Source organism: Ylistrum balloti, unplaced genomic scaffold, assembly GCF_031769215.1.
Source record: "Ylistrum balloti isolate Yb309-2 unplaced genomic scaffold, AGI_CSIRO_Ybal_v1 Utg370226, whole genome shotgun sequence".
Classification (NCBI taxonomy): domain Eukaryota; kingdom Metazoa; phylum Mollusca; class Bivalvia; order Pectinida; family Pectinidae; genus Ylistrum; species Ylistrum balloti.
The window spans coordinates 198494-221525 of record NW_026782188.1 but is presented as its reverse complement, the minus strand read 5'-3'; the positions used below and the strand labels follow the sequence as shown (position 1 = coordinate 221525).

Below are 23032 nucleotides of genomic sequence, written 5' to 3'. Positions count from 1 at the left end.
AGTATTTTATACTATACCAACCATTTCAATAGATCTATCTGATTTATCCCTGGTCAACATGTGTGGAGTTTTCACTACTTGATAAAACGTATTCCGCCATCGCTGTAAACTACAGAAAGTTTTATAAATAGCTGTGTTAATTTGTCAACCTCGCAAACCACCATTCCTGGTTGCCTTAGTAAAGCACTGCAGTAACACAATGTCACGTGTTCGGCATTGTTATGTATTTTCTACATACTGTTTGTACTTTAAAAATACCTTTCATATAACCTAATTGGTTGTAAAATGTCCTGTTTTCCTTCCGCGTGACCGGAACCTCCTTCGTTTTCCGCGCATGTCCCCTGCACTCTGATCCTCAATGACTCGAACCTCGACCCCACTACTCTTTAGAATCCCGCCAAGCGCTGCGATGTAGTGGATTGCTAAGCGAAGCGTAGCGATCTTGGACAATTTATGGTGATCACTAAGGTTGGATTTGGGAACGACACGACGAAGGTTGTCGAACGCATCGTTCAGGGAATGCATACGTAATCTTTCTCGTTCCGTAGCTCCCTCACGAATCAAATCTGGGACTTCCCTCGTTTTTTTACTGTTGCTGTTTCTCACCTCTTGGTTCGATTTTGTCACCTGTTGTGTTACGTCACAAACTTGGTATTCCTGTGATCGGCTATCGAATTGTCCGTCCGGAGATAAAGCACAAGCAGCCATTCCCGGACCATTATTGGAAGGACAACATTGTTGGTAGTCATAACAATAGCTTTGCTGAGTGGTATCGTGACAGTCTGTAGACCACGTGTTTACGTTGTCCGTCCAGTACTCCATAGAGACGGAGAAATCCTGGTACCCCGACCCTCCTATGCCCTGGTCGAGATCGAAGTATTCCTGGGACGTGCCTCCCGAGATATCTGTCGGAAACATGTCCACACTGCACGCTTTCCTCAGCAGTTTTATATAGATTTATACCTTCTCACACAATATCACGTCACTAATGTTGAATGTGGGAGTTGTTCCTTTTGCCCGATCAAAATTTAACAATAACGCCTCATCATAATAGATGCTGGACAAACCGATTCTCTTGACCAGCAGAAAACATAGAAAGTGTGGAAATGAAAGCGTACAGAAGTTTATATTTGCTGTCCGAAATGTTTAGGTCTTCAGGTCAGGTGTACATGGTATAAAAAGCGAAAAATAGCGAGCGAAATTAATGAAATTTTCTCTTTAAATGTGTACCATCACTGGATATAGTTGTAGCGGGTATTGACTTACGTCTGAACGTACTGAAGAGGATCCTCCCAAAATAATCAACGCACAAATTAGAGCCGACCAATAAATACTCCTCGGTCTTTGATAGTGTCGGAATACATCACCGAAACGGCGACTGCAGCTTTATGAAAACATGACAAGCAGGGAGGAGGATTAATGTAACTCCCCCTCCAGCATATTAGCCGTACCAATCCCCGGTCAGATCTCACTACTAGCCCTATACATCACTCAATCAGAGATGGTACCAAAACGCTTTCCCTATCCTATAGTTAAAATGTATTAAATATGTATTAGATAATAACTCTACCCTTGTGAGTATGTTATTATAGAAAACAGCACGCTGTAGGTATCTAGATACCCCTCCAAACGTACAGTATAGGGTTTTTAGGCACCGTGAGAAGATGAAGAAGAGAAGTATTGAATTTTGGAACGAAATTTAGATAATATATATTGTTATAACAGTGATAAAATTGAGGATTAATTTCGTTATATTTCTGCTAACACTAGAAAAGCTATGAAATCTGTGTACATGTATATTGATTTAATGTATAAAAGATCACGTCTGTTCTGTATATAAAAACTGTACTTCATTTCCGTTAACAAGCTCTATAACTGCACTGAGTTTATATATAAATGAACTTCATTTCCGTTAACAAGCTCTATAACTGCACTGAGTTTATATATAAATGAACTTCATTTCCGTTAACAAGCTCTATAACTACACTGAGTTTATATATAAATGAACTTCTTTCCGTTACTCCTGCACTGAGTTTATATATAAATGAACATTTCCGCTGTTTACATATATATATAAATGATTATTTGTTTACATATATATTAGATTATTTGTATACCTGTTGTTTTCTTAATACAATTGAGGATTTCTTTTAGATATAAGTGTTTCAATAATCCCTTTGGTTGATTATAAGCGGCATAAGGAATTAACGATACGAAGGGAAGAGGTCGTATCAGGAATTAACAATATATAGGGGAGATGTCGTATAAAGGATTAGCAATATATTGGGGATAGGTCGTAACGGGATTAACGATATATAGGGGAGAGGTTATATAAGGGATTAACAATATATAGGGGAAAGGTCGTATAAAGGATTAACAATATATATGGGAGAGGTCATATAAGGGATTAACAATATATAGGGGAGAGGTCTGATTAGGGTTTAACGATATATAGGGAAGAGGTCGTATAAAGGATTAACAATATATAGGGGAGAGGTCGTAACGGGATTAACGATATATAGGGGAGAGGTCTTATAAGGGATAAACGATATATAGGGGAGATGTGGTATAAGGGATTAACAATATACAAAATGTATTGTGGAGAGGTCGTATAAGGGATTAAAAATATATAGGGTTGAGGTCGTATAAGGGATTAACAATATGTAGGGGAGAGGTCGTATAAGGGATTAACAATATATAGGAGAGAGGTTGTATCAGGGATTAACGATATATAGGGAAGAGGTCGTATCAAGGATTAACATAATATTGGGGATAGGTCGTAACGGGATTAACGATATATAGGGGAGAGGTTGTATAAGGGATTAACAATATATAGGGGAGAGGTCGTATAAAGGATTAACGATATATAGCAGAGATGTTGTATCAGGGATTAACGATATATAGCAGAGATGTTGTATAAGGAATTAACGATATATTGTGGAGAGGTCGTATATGGGATAGAGTAAGAGGATCGTATATATAAGATTAAGAGGAAGAGGTGTACACAAGCCTGAAGGAAGCAAATCCTGATCCTGCTGGAATTCGAATCTCTTTCCTTTAACATTACAAGGCGATGACATAAATTCCAAACTTTAAAGAATTTATCTTTATACGAGGTCGGTGACCGATGTGAATGTCCCGGACTGCATGTTGTGCATTATATTATTTAAAATATCACAATCGCTCGCGAGAGCCGACATGAGATTCATTCGATAACACATGATAAGTGGGTTTGGAAGGGATCTGTCTAGAATTCGGTCTATAAGGTACTGTGTGTAATCTGTTCTAGAAGGTACTGCATGTTATACAGTATGGAATAACTAGACGGGAGATGGGTGTCCATGTATGGCGGGTACTGGAGGAGATCAGATGTAGAATAACTGGAGGGGAGGTGGGTGTCCATATATGGCGGGTACTGAAGGGGATTAGATGTAGAATAACTAGAGGGGAGGTGAGTGTCCATGCATGACAGGTACGGGAGGGGATCAGATGTAGAATAACTGGAGGGGAGGTGGGTGTCCATATATGGCGAGTACTGGAGGGGATCAGATGTAGAATACCTGGAGGGGAAGTGGGTGTCCATATATGGCGGGTACTGGAGGGGATCAGATGTAGAATAACTGGAGGGTAGGTGGGTGTCCAAGTATGGCGGGTACTGGAGGGGATCAGATGTAGAATAACTGGACGGAAGGTGGGTGTTCAAGTATGGCGGGTACTGGAGGGGATCAGATGTAGAATAACTGGAGGGGAGGTGGGTGTCCATATATGGCGGGTACTGGAGGGGATCAGATGTAGAATAACTAGAGAGGAGGTGGGTGTCCAAGTATGGCGGGAACTGGAGGGGATCAGTTCAGAATAACTAGAGGGGAGGTGGGTGTCCAAATATGGCGAGTACTGGAGGGGATCACATGTAGAATAACTGGAGGGGAGGTGGGTGTCCTAGTATGGCGGGTACTGGAGGGGATCAGATGTAGAATAACTGGAGGAGAGGTGGGTGTCCAAGTATGCCGGGTACTGGAGGGGATCAGATGTAGAATAACTGGAGGGGAGGTGGGTTTCCAAGTATGGCGGGTACTGGAGGGGATCAGATGTAGAATAATTAGAGGGGAGGTGGATCTCCAAGTATGGCGGAAACTGGAGGGGATTAGTTTAGAATAACTGAAGGGGAGGTGGCTGTCCAAGTATGGCGGGTACTGGAGGGGATCAGATGTAGAATAACTGGAGGGGAGGTGCGTTTCCAAGTATGGCGGGTACTGGAGGGGATCAGATGTAAAATAACTAGAGGGGAGGTGGGTGTCCAAATATGGCGAGTACTGGAGGGGATCACGTGTAGAATAACTGGAGGGGAGGTGGGTGTCCTAGTATGGCGGGTACTGGAGGGGATCAGATGTAGAATAACTGGAGGGGAGGTGGGTGTCCAAGTATGGCGGGTACTGGAGGGGATCAGATGTAGAATAACTGGAGGGGAGGTGGGTGTCCAAGTATGGCGGGTACTGGAGGGGATCAGATGTAGAATAACTGGAGGGGAGGTGGGTGTCCAAGTATGGCGGGTACTGGAGGGGATCAGATGTAGAATAACTGGGGGAGGGGAGGGGAGGTGTGTCCTAGTATGGCGGGTACTGGAGGGGATCAGATGTAGAATAACTGGAGGAGAGGTGGGTGTCCAAGTATGCCGGGTACTGGAGGGGATCAGATGTAGAATAACTGGAGGGGAGGTCGGTGTCCAAGTATGGCGGGTACTGGAGGGGATCAGATGTAGAATAACTGGAGGGGAGGTGGGTGTCCAAGTATAGCGGGTACTGGAGGGGATCAGATGTAGAATAACTAGAGGGGAGGTGGGTGTCCAAGTATGGCGGGAACTGGAGGGGATCAGATGTAGAATAACTGGAGGGGAGGTGGGTGTCCAAGTATTGTGCGTATTGGAGGGGATTCGATGCAAATAACTGGAGGGGAGGTGGGTGTCCAAGTATAGCGGGTACTGGAGGGGATCAGATGTAGAATAACTAGAGGGGAGGTGGGTGTCCAAGTATGGCGGGTACTGGAGGGGATCAGATGTAGAATAACTGGAGGGGAGGTGGGTGTCAAAGTATGGCGGGTACTGGAGGGGATCAGATGTAGAATAACTGGAGGGAAGGTGGGTGTCCAAGTATGGGAGGTACTGGAGGGGATCAAATGTATAATAACTAAAGGAGGTGGGTGTCCAAGTATGGCGGGTACTGGAGGGGATCATATGTAGAATAACTAGAGGGGAGGTGGGTCTCCAAGTATGGCGGAAACTGGAGGGGATCAGATACAAAATAATTGGAGGGGAGGTGCGTTTCCAAGTATGGCTAGTACTGGAGGGGATTAGGTGTAGAATAACTGGAGGGATGGTGGGTGTCCAAGTATTGTGGGTACTGGAGGGGATCAGATGTAGAATAACTGGAGGGGAGGTGGGTGTCCAAGTATGGCGGGTACTGGAGGGGATCAGATGTAGAATAACTGGAGGGGAGGTGGGTGTCCAAGTATGGGGGATGTCTGGAGGGGATGGGTGTCCAAGTATGGCGGGTACTGGAGGGGATCAGATGTAGAATAACTGGAGGAGAGGTGGGTGTCCAAGTATGCCGGGTACTGGAGGGGATCAGATGTAGAATAACTGGAGGGGAGGTGGGTGTCCAAGTATGGCGGGTACTGGAGGGGATCAGATGTAGAATAACTAGAGGGGAGGTGGGTGTCCAAGTATGGCGGGTACTGGAGGGGATCAGATGTAGAATAACTGGAGGGGAGGTGGGTGTCCAAGTATGGCGGGTACTGGAGGGGATCCAATATGTAGAACTGGAGGGGATAACTGGAGGGGAGGTGGGTGTCCAAGTATGGCGGGTACTGGAGGGGATCAGATGTAGAATAACTGGAGGGGAGGTGGGTGTCCAAGTATGGCGGGTACTGGAGGGGATCAGATGTAAGATAACTGGAGGGGAGGTGGGTGTCCATGTATGGCGGGTACTGGAGGGGATCAGATGTAGAATAACTGGAGGGGAGGTGGGTGTCCAAGTATGGCGGGTACTGGAGGGGATCAGATGTAGAATAACTGGAGGGGAGGTGGGTGTCCAAGTATGGCGGGTACTGGAGGGGATCAGATGCAAAATAATTGGAGGGGAGATGCGTTTCCAAGTATGGCGGGTACTGGAGGGGATCAGATGTAGAATAACTGGAGGGGAGGTGGGTGTCCAAGTATGGCGGGTACTGGAGGGGATCAGATGTAGAATAACTGGAGGGGAGGTGGGTGTCCAAGTATTGTGGGTACTGGAGGGGATCCGATGCAAAATAATTGGAGGGGAGGTGCGTTTCCAAGTATGGCGGGTACTGGAGGGGATCAGATGTAGAATAACTAGAGGGGAGGTGCGTTTCCAAGTATGGCGGGTACTGGAGGGGGTCAGATGTAGAATAACTGGAGGGGAGGTGGGTGTCCAAGTATGGCGGGTACTGGAGGGGATTAGATGTAAAATAACTGGAGGGGAGGAGGGTGTCCATGTATGGCGGGTACTGGAGGGGATCAGATGTAGAATAACTGGAGGGGAGGTCGGTGTCCATATATGGCGGGTACTGGAGGGGATCAGATGTAGAATAACTTGAGGGGAGGTGGGTGTCCAAGTATGGCGGGTACTGGAGGGGTTCAGATGTAGAATAACTGGAGGGGAGGTGGGTGTCCAAATATGTATGGAGAGGGTACTCAGATGTAAAAACTAAGGGGAGGGGGGAAGTATGGCGGGTACTGGAGGGGATCAGATGTAGAATAACTAGAGGGGAGGTGGGTGTCCAAGTATGGCGGGTACTGGAGGGGATTAGTTTAGAATAACTGAAGGGGAGGTGGGTGTCCAAGTATGGCGGGTACTGGAGGGGATCAGATGTAGAATAACTAGAGGGGAGGTGGGTGTCCAAGTATGGCGGGTACTGGAGGGGATCAGATGTAGAATAACTGGAGGAGAGGTGGGTGTCCAAGTATGCCGGGTACTGGAGGGGATCAGATGTAGAATAACTGGAGGGGAGGTGGGTGTCCAAGTATGGCGGGTACTGGAGGGGATTAGATGTAAAATAACTGGAGGGGAGGAGGGTGTCCATGTATGGCGGGAACTGGAGGGGATTAGATATAGAATAACAAAAAGTGGTGGGTGTCAAAGTATGGCGGGTACTGGAGGGGATCAGATGTAGAATAACTGGAGGGGAGGTGGGTGTCCAAGTATTGTGCGTACTGGAGGGGATTCGATGCAAATAATTGGAGGGGAGGTGCGTTTCTAAGTATGGTGGGTACTGGAGGGGATCATATGTAGAATAACTGGAGGGGAGGTGGGTGTCCAAGTATGGCGGGTACTGGAGGGGATCAGATGTAGAATAACTGGAGGGGAGGTGGGTGTCCAAGTATGGCGGGTACTGGAGGGGATCAGATGTAGAATAACTGGAGGGGAGGTGGGTGTCCAAGTATGGCGGGTACTGGAGGGGATCAGATGTAGAATAACTAGAGGGGAGGTGGGTGTCCAAGTATGGCGGGTACTGGAGGGGATCAGATGTAGAATAACTGGAGGGGAGGTGGGTGTCCAAGTATGGCGGGTACTGGAGGGGATCCGATGCAAAATAATTGGAGGAGATGTGCGTTTCCAAGTATGGCGGGTACTGGAGGGGATCAAATGTATAATAACTAAAGGAGGTGGGTGTCCAAGTATGGCGGGTACTGGAGGGGATCAGATGTAGAATAACTAGAGGGGAGGTGGGTGTCCAAGTATGGCGGGTACTGGAGGGGATCAGATGTAGAATAACTGGAGGGGAGGTGGGTGTCCAAGTATGGCGGGAACTGGAGGGGATCAGATGTAGAATAACTGGAGGGGAGGTGGGTGTCCAAGTATGGCGGGTACTGGAGGGGATCAGATGTAGAATAACTGGAGGGGAGGTGGGTGTCCAAGTATGGCGGGTACTGGAGGGGATCAGATGTAGAATAACTAGAGGGGAGGTGGGTGTCCAAGTATGGCGGGTACTGGAGGGGATTAGATGTAGAATAACTATAGGGGAGGTGGGTGTCCAAATATAGCGGGTACTGGAGGGGATCAGATGTAGAATAAATGAAGGAAATCCAGTATTCTGGTATAGAATCACCGAAGGGGATCATGTATAAAATCACTGGAGTAGATCTGGTATAGAATCACCGAAGGGGATCACGTATAAAATCACTGGAGTGGATCTGGTATAGAATCACTGAAGGGGATCATGTATAAAATCACTGGAGTAGATCTGGTATAGAATCACCGAAGGGGATCACGTATAAAATCACTGGAGTGGATCTGGTATAGAATCACTGAAGGGGATCATGTATAAAATCACTGGAGTAGATCTGGTATAGAATCACCGAAGGGGATCGGGTATAAAATTCTCTCCAGAATAACTGGTGTGGTTCAAGTAGAGATATACATTCTCTCCAAAATCACTGGTGTGGTTCAAGTAGAGAGATACATTCTCTCCAAAATCACTGGTGTGGTTCAAGTAGAGATATACATTCTCTCCAAAATCACTGGTGTGGTTCAAGTAGAGATATACATTCTCTCCAGAATCACTGGTGTGGTTCAAGTAGAGATATACATTCTCTCCAGAATCACTGGTGTGGTTCAAGTAGAGATATACATTCTCTCCAAAATCACTGGTGTGGTTCAAGTAGAGATATACATTCTCTCCAAAATCACTGGTGTGGTTCAAGTAGAGATATACATTCTCTCCAGAATCACTGGTGTGGTTCAAGTAGAGATATACATTCTCTCCAGAATCACTGGTGTGGTTCAAGTAGAGATATACATTCTCTCCAAAATCACTGGTGTGGTTCAAGTAGAGATATACATTCTCTCCAGAATCACTGGTGTGGTTCAAGTAGAGAGATACATTCTCTCCAGAATCACTGGTGTGGTTCAAGTAGAGATATACATTCTCTCCAGAATCACTGGTGTGGTTCAAGTAGAGATATACATTCTCTCCAGAATCACTGGTGTGGTTCAAGTAGAGAGATACATTCTCTCCAGAATCACTGGTGTGGTTCAAGTAGAGATATACATTCTCTCCAGAATCACTGGTGTGGTTCAAGTAGAGAGATACATTCTCTCCAGAATCACTTTTGTGGTTCAAGTAGAGAGATACATTCTCTCCAGAATCACTGGTGTGGTTCAAGTAGAGATATACATTCTCTCCAGAATCACTGGTGTGGTTCAAGTAGAGAGATACATTCTCTCCAGAATCACTGGTGTGGTTCAAGTAGAGAGATACATTCTCTCCAGAATCACAGGTGTGGTTCAAGTAGAGATATACATTCTCTCCAGAATCACTGGTGTGGTTCAAGTAGAGAGATACATTCTCTCCAGAATCACTGGTGTGGTTCAAGTAGAGAGATACATTCTCTCCAGAATCACTGGTGTGGTTCAAGTAGAGAGATACATTCCAATCAGAATCACTGGTGTGGTTCAAGTAGAGAGATACATTCTCTCCAGAATCACTGGTGTGGTTCAAGTAGAGAGATACATTCTCTCCAGAATCACTGGTGTGGTTCAAGTAGAGAGATACATTCTCTCCAGAACCACTGGAGTGGTTCAAGTAGAGAGATACATTCTCTCCAGAACCACTGGAGTGGTTCAAGTAGAGAGATACATTCTCTCCAGAATCACTGGTGTGGTTCAAGTAGAGAGATACATTCTCTCCAGAATCACTGGAGTGGTTCAAGTAGAGAGATACATTCTCTCCTGGTGTGGTTCAAGTAGAGAGATACATTCTCTCCAGAATCACTGGTGTGGTTCAAGTAGAGAGATACATTCTCTCCAGAATCACTGGTGTGGTTCAAGTAGAGAGATACATTCTCTCCAGAATCACTGGTGTGGTTCAAGTAGAGAGATACATTCTCTCCAGAATCACTGGTGTGGTTCAAGTAGAGAGATACATTCTCTCCAGAATCACTGGTGTGGTTCAAGTAGAGATATACATTCTCTCCAGAATCACTGGTGTGGTTCAAGTAGAGAGATACATTCTCTCCAGAATCACTGGTGTGGTTCAAGTAGAGAGATACATTCTCTCCAGAATCACTTGTGTGGTTCAAGTAGAGATACATTCCAATCAGAATCACTGGTGTGGTTCAAGTAGAGAGATACATTCCAATCAGAATCACTGGTGTGGTTCAAGTAGAGAGATACATTCTCTCCAGAATCACTGGTGTGGTTCAAGTAGAGAGATACATTCCAATCAGAATCACTGGTGTGGTTCAAGTAGAGAGATACATTCCAATCAGAATCACTGGTGTGGTTCAAGTAGAGAGATACATTCTCTCCAGAATCACTGGTGTGGTTCAAGTAGAGAGATACATTCTCTCAGAATCACTGGTGTGGTTCAAGTAGAGAGATACATTCCAATCAGAATCACTGGTGTGGTTCAAGTAGAGATATACATTCTCTCCAGAATCACTGGTGTGGTTCAAGTAGAGAGATACATTCCAATCAGAATCACTGGAGTGGATCCAGTGAATAAATTGATCAACAACAAAACAAACAAAATAACACATTTATTACAATCGAAGAAAATCAGGTGTAAATGTACCCAGTATTAGATACTTTGACTAAAATGTTATATATCTCCTTGTGCAATATAAAGCCTATAGGGTGGCTTAAGATGGTATTACCAGGAATATTAACTACTATTTGACTGTATCTACATCTCGATACTCTCCTGAAATTTACACAATGATGTCCTCACATCAGCTCATGTCCTATATAAATAAATTATACAACTGAAATAGAGTGGAATATTGTAATACTGTGATTATATCACAACTGTCTTGTCAGCCAAAAGCATTCTTCCAGGTCCCTCATTCCATCAATTATAACATTCTGAGCCTTTGATGTCTCTCCTGTTCATAATTCCAGCAGGAGACATGCTTGGTTCCTCCGCTGAAATGTACTCTTTCTCATCTGCAGTGTTTCAATGGAATATCAATTATCACACTTTATTTCAAGTTATGAAGGTACCAACTTCACTCATTTTAAAATCATCACATTTTTACTTCTTCTTGCCACCTTGAAGAATCATTGCCAGTCGGATGAAGATGTTGATGGTGTCCAGGTAGATACCAATCGATCTGAAACATCATCGTGACAAAGACATTAATGATGTACAGGTTAATAACAATAGAAATATAATAATTAGACTTTGAGAGGATACATATCAAGTGGAATTTCTAATAAAACAACCAATCAAGTCTAAATAAGTGTAAAATATAATTTTACAACAACTGCAAAACAAGTTATGTCAACTTATACTAATAACTTGTTGGCCCAGATGTAAGCGTGCTAGGGGTCTTATTGTGGGAGGAAACCAGAGTACCTGAGGAAAACCCACGTGGTCGGGCAGGTGACCCCTTACCTTTTCACACTAAATAAGTGCAACACCTACAGCAATGTCACATGAATATGAGAACATCCCAAGATCTCGTGGAGCTCCTGAGAAGCTTCTAGCCACATAAAATACCCGATATAAAACACTGATTAACACTGATTGTCTTACATCTTCAGTTGGAAGTTGGGAGCTATTAGTATTTCTGTAGTTTAACACTATTAAAACACAAGCAGACATTACAAACTTATCCTCTATATCTCCTACAGCTACCTCAATTTTCTTTTATCTAAGCCAGCAGTACTTACTGGTTGACAGGATCGTAAGGAACAGGAGAGTAGGATGGGTGGTGTTCAGCATTTTTGATGATTTTCTGTGTGTCATAGAGCAAGAACATTCCGAAAAGGACCACCCCTCCATACAAACTGAAGGAGTACAGTCCTGCACCTAGGGCCGTAGCAGGTGGGAAAAACATGGTACCTGTAACAGAATGGTCATATATAATTGAATATAAGTTATTTTTACAAGTATTTGTAAAAACTGACATGATACTGGTTTATGGAAATTATTTTAAATAGGTAAAATGTAAGTAGATAAGAGGTATGTTACTGATATACTGTGATGAAACTTCTAATCTTTTTTTGGCCGAACAATAGTTTTGAAACATTTTATCCATACTTTTAAAGGAGCGAAAATGGACATTTCTATCTTAAATTCATAGTTTTGAAGATTTTTAATGAAAACAAAGAGAGCAGAAACTCACATACATTTACATTGTAATCACTGATCCTTTCATTCTGAACTTTTGTTGAGAGGTTCATGAGATATCTTGTATACAAACCTTTTATTCAAAAAGTAATCAAGTATGTCTTTTGAACTTTTAACCTTGAACAATGAGCACCAAAATCTAATCAGGTGTAAGATTTGATGTATTTATACTATGAGGTTTTGTGAACTAATTAATTTTTCTTTATCAACCATTAAAATCTATTATGGTGTAAAACTTGATGATGCTATGGTGTGAGGATGAAATAGAACCTGAAAGGTCTGTATTAATATTTGTAAGATCATTCTGATTTATAACTGAAATGTTACGTTTGGAATGCTGACAAACCAGTCAAACAGGCCCTTGGTTTGTAGTTACATACAAAGAAATTACAGTGTATGAATATTATACTTCCTTTATTAAGTGGTGATTATAAACATGTAAAGATCTCTAATAATGATAACATCTTTATGACAACATTGAATGACAAATGTCATACAAGAACTGAAAAAAAAAAAAAATGTCACATATTCTCAAATAAATAAACTGCACAAAATGTACAAAGTCAAAAGAGTTCTTACCAAGGGAGGAAACCACTACCAGACCAAGACCAATTGTCAGAGGGGCTCCCATGTTGAGGAACTTCTCACTAGGCGCACACATGGCAAGTGCAGAAAGTCCTTCAGAAAGAAGTTAAACTGGTATCAGTACATGTGAACTTTATGTAAAATAATTTTGCACCATTCTCTTTACTACTTTCTGTGGTAATCTAATGTTTCTAGCATTCAATAACAATAAAAATTCTCAGATCTATTATTTATGCTAGGCTTGCCTATCTTTGTGTACTTAGTTATAAGTATATCTATTTGGCTTGATGACTTCACTCACCTATTCTTGACACAGTACTACACTAACACTCACTCAACCCATCTCACTGTTTGTTCTTTATTTCAACAATGAATGACAAGTTTTGTTAAGAATAGATCAGAAAACTTATTGATACTGGGCTACATAATATTAACAAGAATTTTCTCTGATGTAAACTTTTTAATACCTCCCACAACTCCAGCAGTATACCATGCAGCCCTCACAAGGATTGGGCCACCCATCAGTGTTATAGGGGCAATCACCATTCCTATCACACCACTATGCAGCATCCATGCCAGCTGTTTGGCCCCGAAACCCTCCTTGTAGGGGATGGATCGACAAACCATCCCTGTGCCGATCATGGCAGCAAAAGAGGCCCCTATTGCCTGAAAATGAAAACCTTAATCATGCTTCTGCTAGCTGCAATATTTACTGTACAACTAATTCAAAGTGGAATATTATGAGCATAATAAATTCTTGCTGATTTTGTAAGGAAGCATTACTGGTTTTATTTCCACCCAGCCTACATTACGAAACAATATGTCCGACCAAAGTCACTAGACACCCAATATACTTCCATATGATAGAAACACAATTACCAGCCAGGAGTTCTTCATCGCCAGGTTCATGAGGACGGGGGTTCGTACAACAGCCATGGCTGACAATGCTGTTAGTGCAACGCTGCCACCAAAGTACATGTAGGTAGCTCTGATACGATGTCTCACCTCCTGGGACCACATTCTACAGAAAAACAGTGAATTTTAGGTCCACACTTTTTAATTCCACATGTATGATAAGAAAATACATTATCACTAAAAGTCTGTGTACAGAAGATTTTAGAGGAGTACCTCTGTTTCTGTCTGTATGGTTTGTGTGGTCTACATTGAGACCTTTGTATAAACATATCTTCACAGTCATAATCATCTCTGCTCACGATATGTACCAGTATTCTCAAGCATTTTACTCACACTATTACTCAGATAAAGAAAATATCATTGTTACTAATTCAACTGACACTTTTACTCAATATAATAAGATATCACCCTGACTACTTTCAATCACACTTTGACTCAGTATAAGATATCACCCTGACTACTTTTACTCGCACTTTGACTCAGTATAAGATATCACCCTGACTACTTTTACTCGCACTTTGACTCAGTATAAGATATCACTTTGACTACTTTTACTCAATATAATAAGGTATCACTATGACTACTTTTACTCAAACTTTGACTCAGTATAATAAGATATCATCTTGACTACTTTTAATCACACTTTTACTCAGTATAAAACGATAATATCTTGACTACTTTTAATCACACTTTTACTCAGTATAAAACGATAATATTGTGACTACTTTTAATTACAAATTTACTCAGTATCATAAGATATCATTGTGAGTTGAAAGTGATTACATATCTTTAATATTAACGATAAAGTTTCATACATTTTCTTCTTTCTTTCAATCACCAAGTTGAGTATAAGTTTTGTTGATGATGCAAGGGGCATAACTCTTATTCCCAGATTTCCTCACATGCTAGCAAACATAATAATCTGTAGTTTTTCCGTAAATTCTATTATTACAATCAAAATAAACTACAATATAGATTACCAATATCTACTTAATCACTGTATAAATAAGAACAATAATGCCACACAAATTACTGTTGGCTTTAGAGAGTGCTCTTGTTTGCTTGGAATTGCTTTATTCTTTTGCAAAATACAACATTGAGGTACAGTGCTTGAAAATTACTTATCAGCTTGTACAAATGATAGGAACATCAGTATGTCTGAATTGGTCATAATCTGTAGCAGTACTCACCAATATAGTGCTACAAGTACAACAGAACAAGGGGAAATACTATATCAGAAAGTCTATTTACAGATATAACATTAAAAGCACATCTATATTGCATTTACCATGTGGATTAAAACTAACTTTAATTCCAATTATTACTAAATAAATACAGTGTTCTACACTTCTAACCACATTTAAGCAGGCAGGCAGCCTGCATCATGCCAAAACACATTTGCAACCAGAACCAGGAACTGGATGAAAAAATATTCTGTTAGGAAACCTGGCTTCAGGAATTGTCCCCCTTCTTTTTTATTTGTTTACTTAATTTAAGAGGGCTCTGTACACTGTAAGGTATCTTTCTGATTAAACCTAGTGGATGAACCAAAACTTATACTGCCGTATTTTCTGGATTATAAGCTGCAAAAACTTGGTAGTGCAAAAAAAAAAAAAAAATTAACAAATCAGTAGGAGACAGTACTGCATTTTTTACGAGTACCTGCTCATCACCTGTTTGTGACTGAAACAGATTGTGTAGAACCTTCACTTGCAATCCTATACAGGATGATTTAAAGATTGAAATAAAAAAACATTCCTGGATTTAATTGATCATACTTTTTAATATGAATCACTTTATATCATCTGGACTTTTGTAGTTACTTTGTAGCCATATCAGAATTTTACGATAGCATTTTACATCCTGGGATTGATAGGTCAATGAGTGACAGGTCAAATTCTAGAACGACTGCCATGCCTGTTTACGATATGAATGGCTTCGTGTAACTTACAAGAAGAAATCAAATGGGACTGTTAGAATTTTGTCAGCATGCAAGAGTCTTCCTTAATAGTCATAATATATAATATATAACAGTGCAGACACTGATGGAGGGATTGTTTAGTAAACCGTATGTAGTGTCAGGCCCTATATCTGTGTGTAGACAATCTCTGAATGCCCCAAGCCAAACAAGTTCGTTATTTGCTATCATAAGTTTTCTGAAATACATCAATGAAATAAAGAATTATTTGTGAATAATTCAATTGCAAACTTTATCAACTGTTTCATTGACAATCTTGATAAATGGTCTTCCACTGTCTGTTATATTAAGAAGCTTTAGTCAAAAAACTGGCTACCACATCATAAGAAAGGGTGTTGCTTATATTCTCGTGTGACTATGTGGATCAAATAAAAAAAAAAATCAGAAAGAATTGACTCTGCAGTCTATAGACCAGTACAACTTATAACCTGAAAAATGTGGTAGATACTTGGCAGGACATTGGTTCTTGGAGAATTTCTTCAACTTGAGATTTTCCTCATCTGGTATTACATTTTAGATAATTTAAGAGCAAATTTAATTAAAGCTGTAATTTTTAATATTTTTGCCAGTAACTATCCTTTATGTCTTTGATGTTTATACAATGACAAATAATGCTTACATTCCCTTTTTATCTGAATCAGCACTAATCCTATATACTCAACAGTTTGGTTTATTATGATCAACTTGTATACAAATTTAGTTAAAATTGAAAGAATGAACTATTAACTGCATTAACTCCATTGAATGCCTTTTTTTATATTGTTCAGGATCAACATATACAAAATTTACTTTAGTTGATGATTTTGCAAATGTTTGAATATTCCTAACAACTCTACATCAGTTTAAGAAACAAGTTCAGTGTTGTTGATGCTTACATAGCTCTGTCAACAGCCCCTGCTTCACTGGACAAACCCAGTCCGTAAAAACACAAGGCTCCAATTCCCACTACAGAGGCCCCGGCTGCTACAGCATTTCCAATCTGAAATGCTACCAAAAGCAGAAACTTATAAGAAAAAGATAAAACATGAAATTAATTGCTTTACTAATTTGCATAATCCTAATTTAGATCAGAGGAAAACACATGGATATGTGATTACATACGTATTCAAATAGAAACAGATATCAGAAGATTGGTCATAACTGTACAGCTGATAAATTCCATAGATCAAAATTTTCACAACTGTCTAATAAAACAATCAAATCATATTTTAACAAATGCAAATCTAATGATCTGAATGTAACAGGACATCTAATACACATGTGTCTCATTATTTCATGGATTAAATTTTTTTGCTCACATTATTATAAATGTACCATCTGTACAGGATATTAATTACTTACCCTTGGTTCCTGCTGGAGCCATGGTAGTCTCCTTCAATGACATCCTCTTTTGTGCTCTTTTGGTGAATGATGTACGTGTACTTTGGGAACATTGTTGTATTTTCACAAATGTGCAAGGCTTCTGAGCTGTACGAAATGTGAACTGTTTTCCAACTGATCCTACTAAAGTTACGACAGGTACTCGACACAGCTTAGTCGACCACATGATGCTCAACTGTCTCCTGTATACCTGAAAAAAGTCACAGTAGTACATTTCATTTACTGACAAAACAATAGTTCATTTAATGATAAAACAGAGCTACAATAATTCATCTAGTGATTAAAATTCACAATATTTTAAATCTTGTGATAAAACAGAGCCAGAATATTTCATCTAGTGATGAAACAGAACCACTACAGTATCATGTATCTATAGTGAGAAAACAGAGCCACAATAGTTTATCTATAGAAAATACATACATTTAGCCACAATAGTATACTTTATGTAAACTACCACCATGGCACAGCCTAATGCTTCAGTCTTTCTGATACCAAAGCAACGAATTAAAAAAAAAGTATGTTTATGAATATATATATCACTTGCTAAGTATAAGATTCCAACGTTTATTATGAATGACTTTTAATAGCAAAGTTTGATCAAAACCTTTCATACTGAAAGATATGTTGTGCAAATTCCATTTCTTTACTATAAATTCTGATTATCTCATTCATATCGTTTATGAACAGTTACAAATACAAATATTTTGAAAGTTTAGCTCTTTTTAACCCTAATTAATGACCCTCCAGGCCTTGATCATCATCATAGGGCCATTGATTTCACTGTTGATAAAAAAAACCTCCTTCAAGTTATAATGATTTTGACATTCAGAATTTTTGCTCTCTGTAATCTTGTTATGTATGGCATTGCCTACTTCAACCTATATTTGAGACGGACAACTTTTTTTTTGGTACATAAATTGTTCCTTGTTTAAAACTGACCTATACATTGTATAGCATTCCAGTCTCCAGCAGAAAGCTGTACATTTAACATGTACTGCCAGGGACGTATAATACAGTATTATACGTCCCTGGTACTGCTACACATGCCATGCCAGCGACCAATTACACAAGCTAAATGAGGGTGTAGTGGCATATCTACATGTTGTGATCAAAATATAACCACTGGATACTGTAGCTCCTTGTTCCATTCAGGTGGGGATGTACCATATCTCCGAATCTATGCATGTTCTATTGTACTGGAACACAATACTAATATCTTAGTTTTCTAATTGGTAAGGAGTGACTTGTTACATAGCTTTTCTTCGGACTCATCATAGTATTACCTACAAGAGGATGTATTTCATTCATTTTTGTTGGAGAGGGAGAGTGTAGTAGAATTTAACTTAAGCTTCGAAAGCATTAATAGAATTAGAGAACACATAATCAGGTGTAATATCCCTGATGGATATGGGACTAGAGAATCTGAGAATGGGAAATGTGATAGCAAAGTTGGCGAGATTTCATATACCTATAAAATGTCGTAACATATGTATGAAATGATTCGGATCATACAATTAGGAACTGTTTGAACAAGTTCGCACTATTTTCATCACATTCTCTTTTCGGTGATCGGGATGAAATGGATGAAATGTCCGAAATGACCATGAAGCAGACATGACGCAACTCCCAGCTTCTGCTTATGTAAACAGATAGAGGCTAAAAATCGGTTTGTTTGCTGAATTCGAATTCCTTAAATAATGTATAAGCCTTTACAGGCTTAAAATATTTACCGGTAATGAATGGTGTACGATCAATTACATAATTACATAAACAAACAATTTACAGTATCTCTTACCCCGTTTCTGCGTTTCAAAAATGGAAGGCTTTCTTTTATGAGGTAGGAGCATTCCAAAGAAGTTATCAACTAATTTCGAGCCCTTACATTCTGTTTGTTACCGGATTATATTGCAGGACACTTATTTACTAATCAGTATGACACTGGATAGTAAGTTATATGACATTGTTTAATTGCTCGAAGCTTCTTCTAGTAGTTTTCAATTGTATTAAACTGAAATTTCAGGCCAATAGATGTATCAAACGTCTAGTTTGTATAAATGAAAGCAATCCACCAACTGGAAGTTTCTTCACCGCTATAAAAAAGAAAACGTTCAGAAGGAAGGGCTAACATTTCCGGACCAGCAGAATGGCTTTCTGGTCAAAATTTTGTGCTTGACTATCAACATATAATGCTATATCTACAAAAGGATATAACTTTATTTGCGGAAATCCAATATCTGGAACTTGTTTACAGAATATTTACTGTCATGTACAGGAGTGTATGTCAAAGTCTGAAGAAGTCGACGAGAACGACGACGACGACGACGACGACGACGACGACGATGATGATGATGATGATGATGATGATGAGAATGATGATGATGATGAAAAGAATGGACAGCTTCAAAAGCGTAATAGTTAATCTGACTTCTAAAAAAAGATAAATTTCTAGGAAGCATTGGGTACATTATATAAAATCATACCATGCCCCCTAATGCAATGTATATAAAAATGACGACACACACATCCTGGCCGTGTAACCTTGCCAAGGTATATACAATTTGTACAACAGTTACTTTGATCTTTGTTAAAGTAATTGTTTGTTGTTAAAGTTATGAAAGGTGTGAGAAAAAGTTACAATGGAAATTTATAATTTGGTGGGTGTTAAAAAGGTGTAAAGTGTTCAGATAATTCCGAAAAAGATGTTGGAATGATGTACGTGTTTATTTGGTAGAAAAAAATTTTAAATGTTAAAATGATGTACATGTTTATTTGGTAGAAAAAGAAAGAAAAAAGGTGTGTGTATATTAAGAGCCTTCTTGTAAGAGGTCATATGTTTTTTCACGTTTCTTTTATGCAAAATGTGACTATGTCAATGAACTGTTTGTACCTAAAAAATGGATGACGTGCATGCCGAAGTATGTATATGTACACGTTAAAGTATAGCCATTATGACTAATGCTTGTATAGCGTGGATAGAAGGTGAGTTTGGTAATCGTGGTAATTAAAATGTTTGTACTGGAAGAATGATGTGTATGTACGAAAAAGGAATGATCCAAATTTGTTCAAATGTGTATGAAATGAGAGCCCTATGTGGTAAATGTGTCTTGGCCATTAAAATGGTTTGGGTTTTTTTCATCCTGCAACTGACATTCACGTTATCGGAATATACATGCCACATATATTTTTGCTGTATTCGGCAGTGACGTAAAACAGCTGTATTTTAGCACATGTGGTAATCCGACACAATTACTCTCTGAATTTGCTTAAATATGAAGTTTAGAAATAGAAATAGTTATTGAAATAAGCGATTTTACATGTTGTAATGAACAAGTTGATTTATAAATATCATAAAATCGCCGTTATATCCGATGAAGTTTGTAAACATATTTCCGTGCGGAGCAATTACTTTGATGTCCGTCATCAGATTGAACATCAAAACTGTTTAAGATTCAATAGTCTAATTTTCAATCAATGTTGCAGAATAAATAGAATTCATGGTTAGTGTCAGTGTATTTTGGCTCGGGACAAAAGACAAAAGAGGCTTGCCACTTTTGTCTTTCTTTACCCTCGCTAAAATACGGCTTATACTTTAAGACACTGACCATGTATTCTCTATATCATGGGAAAATATCATACAATGCTCTATCTACAAATGTGAGCTTCTTTTATATTTTGAGTATCGTGAAAAGCAGTTTAAGCTGAAGGACGCAAACGATTTCTTATATATTTTAAAATCTAAACCATATAAAAACTGAAACCTTCTTGATGCCTAAGAAAACTAGTATCCTCACTAACTACATCTATGAACAATACTTTATTTACATAAGTTAATTCATTTTAGCATCTTGGTTTTTGATGAAAAAATGTCGATTTAGCCGTTCATATCAATTTACCTTTATCGTATTCTAAAATGAGAAATTTGACTCACGATCTCACAACATGTAGTTGGTACTTCTCGTCATGTTCTGTACTGTAAATTTAGCCAGATTATTCTTTTAATATTGTGACAATGTCTGGGATAATCATAACAAAAACTTAATTTGAGCTGTTACAAGATCTCCAATTAGAGGCAACGCGTATAGTTACTGACGGAACTTGACTAACAAGTAGACTGAGATTTTATCTCGAGACAGACTGGCTTCCTCTAGAGTACATTCCCATAAAAGATTCCTCTCCAAGTTTCTACAAGAAATTCTTCTACAAATCAACAACAGCATCCATGATTAGAATTCTCGTGTTGGTGGGAAGTTACGTCTTCTTTCTTGTCGCACAAGCCTAGACCTGTAATATTTCCTGTAATCTGTAATTAACCCCTGGATTTTTTTGCGGGGTGCTACAAAAAGCTAGAAACAAAGTTAAGAATGAATTCATTTCATTAAATGTTGTCTGGTAGTAGACCAGGTCAGATTTACCACGTAAGAAAAAATAAGCTGTTAACATAATCATAATCCAAGATCAAATTCTATCGTTTGATTCATAAAAAAGTACAATGAGCGGAATAAGACCAGGTGCTCCGGAAGTGCAAGCGTCTTGTGCTTCATCGACAACACTCGTCATGTAAATTTTGCTTCATCCAAGAAAGTAATGTCACGTTCTTAAATGAGAACAAGGTATACAACAACGGAACCAACAGGCAAACTAATAGCATCGAACACGCACAGCTTCATATCGCACAAAGAAATAGAATATTTCGCAAATATTCGGAAAGATATAAAATCCTCACCATTAATCGGCATGCTGTTAATGTTCACGATAATACAGTGTTAATGTAGTTTCATGGTGATTCACGTGACATGGTTTCAAGTACGTCAACATTAGGCTTTTGTTGTAACCTGTCGAGGTCGAGCATACATATATACTACAGTAGTCTAGACTTTGAAAATGAAAGACAATTCCCGGGCATGTTAGCTGAATGGAAAGTGAAAACGCGCTTAAACTCGAGTTTACATAAATCTGCAGTGTTGGTAAGCCTACATTTGATTATGCTCATTGGGTTGCCAGGCGGGTGTCAAACAGGCTTTCATTTTCAAAACAACTCATCACTATGCTGCCAGTAGATGTACGCTTTGGAGATACTAAACACTTTAGGGTCTGGGGAGGACAGACCCCACAATGAGATCAGTCTAAACGCTTTGGAGATACTAAACACTTTAGGGTCTGGGGAGGGCAGACCCCACAATGAGATAAGTCTAAACGCTTTGGAGATACTAAACACTTTAGGGTCTGGGGAGGGCAGACCCCACAATGAGATAAGTCTAAACGCTTTGGAGATACTAAACACTTTAGGGTCTGGGGGAGGAGGGCAGACCCCACAATGAGATAAGTCTAAACGCTTTGGAGATACTAAACACTTTAGGGTCTGGGGGAGGGGGGGAGGGGGGCAGACCCCACAATGAGATAAGTCTAAACGCTTTGGAGATACTAAACACTTTAGGGTCTGGGGGAGTGGGGCAGACCCCACAATGAGATCAGCCTAAACACTATGGAGATACTAAACACTTTAGGGTCTGGGGAGGGCAGACCCCACAATGAGATCAGTCTAAACTTCCACTTTCAATATCGGTGTGCATTTTTTTTCCTTTTTAAACTTGATGAATTCTTTCATTCTGACTTTAACATTTCAAACAAATATGATCTCGATCATATTTTGACATGGAAAGGTGAAATAAGAAAACAAGTTATGATCTATCCTGGTAAAACAGAAATTTCCAGGGAGCTAAGAACATTTTATTGTGTTTAAATTAAATGAAAGTATAAAAAATGGAGGTGTTTAATTCAGTTTTGAGGAACTCAGGGTCCTTATCTCTCCTGAATTATCCTTGTAAAACAGATAACACTACATGAACAAGGTACTAGTGCTTAATAACTGTTTTATTTGTCTTTAATATTGTAGACTCATATGTTACCGACTTTGAAAATATACCTATTCCATGGAACAAAAATAGCAAAGAAGAAACATGGTTCGATCTAGCTGCCAAAGGAATATATAAAGTATACTACATGGAATGCTAGACAAGCAAATGA

The 23032-nt window shown here is 39.6% G+C and overlaps 3 protein-coding genes across 3 annotated transcripts; all 3 read right to left on the bottom strand.

The window, feature by feature from the left end:
* Window positions 1-270: 270 nt before the first annotated feature.
* LOC132551905 (protein Fer3-like) lies at window positions 271-918 on the bottom strand. The gene has a single exon (XM_060216049.1). The coding sequence runs from the start codon at window positions 916-918 to the stop codon at window positions 271-273; it is 648 nt and encodes a 215-aa protein (XP_060072032.1).
* A 7452-nt stretch (window positions 919-8370) lies between these two features.
* LOC132551904 (autotransporter adhesin BpaC-like) lies at window positions 8371-11031 on the bottom strand. Its single transcript, XM_060216048.1, has 2 exons — window positions 11019-11031; window positions 8371-9746 (listed from the first exon to the last, which is right to left on the bottom strand). Exons 1-2 carry the CDS (start codon window positions 11029-11031, stop codon window positions 8371-8373), a joined length of 1389 nt encoding a protein of 462 aa, XP_060072031.1.
* LOC132551881 (growth hormone-inducible transmembrane protein-like) lies at window positions 10541-18843 on the bottom strand. The gene is made up of 8 exons (XM_060216025.1): window positions 18804-18843; window positions 16970-17198; window positions 16504-16615; window positions 13615-13756; window positions 13203-13401; window positions 12730-12828; window positions 11691-11862; window positions 10541-11128 (listed from the first exon to the last, which is right to left on the bottom strand). Exons 2-8 carry the CDS (start codon window positions 17172-17174, stop codon window positions 11050-11052), a joined length of 1008 nt encoding a protein of 335 aa, XP_060072008.1. The 5' UTR covers window positions 17175-17198; window positions 18804-18843; the 3' UTR covers window positions 10541-11049.
* Window positions 18844-23032: the final 4189 nt, after the last annotated feature.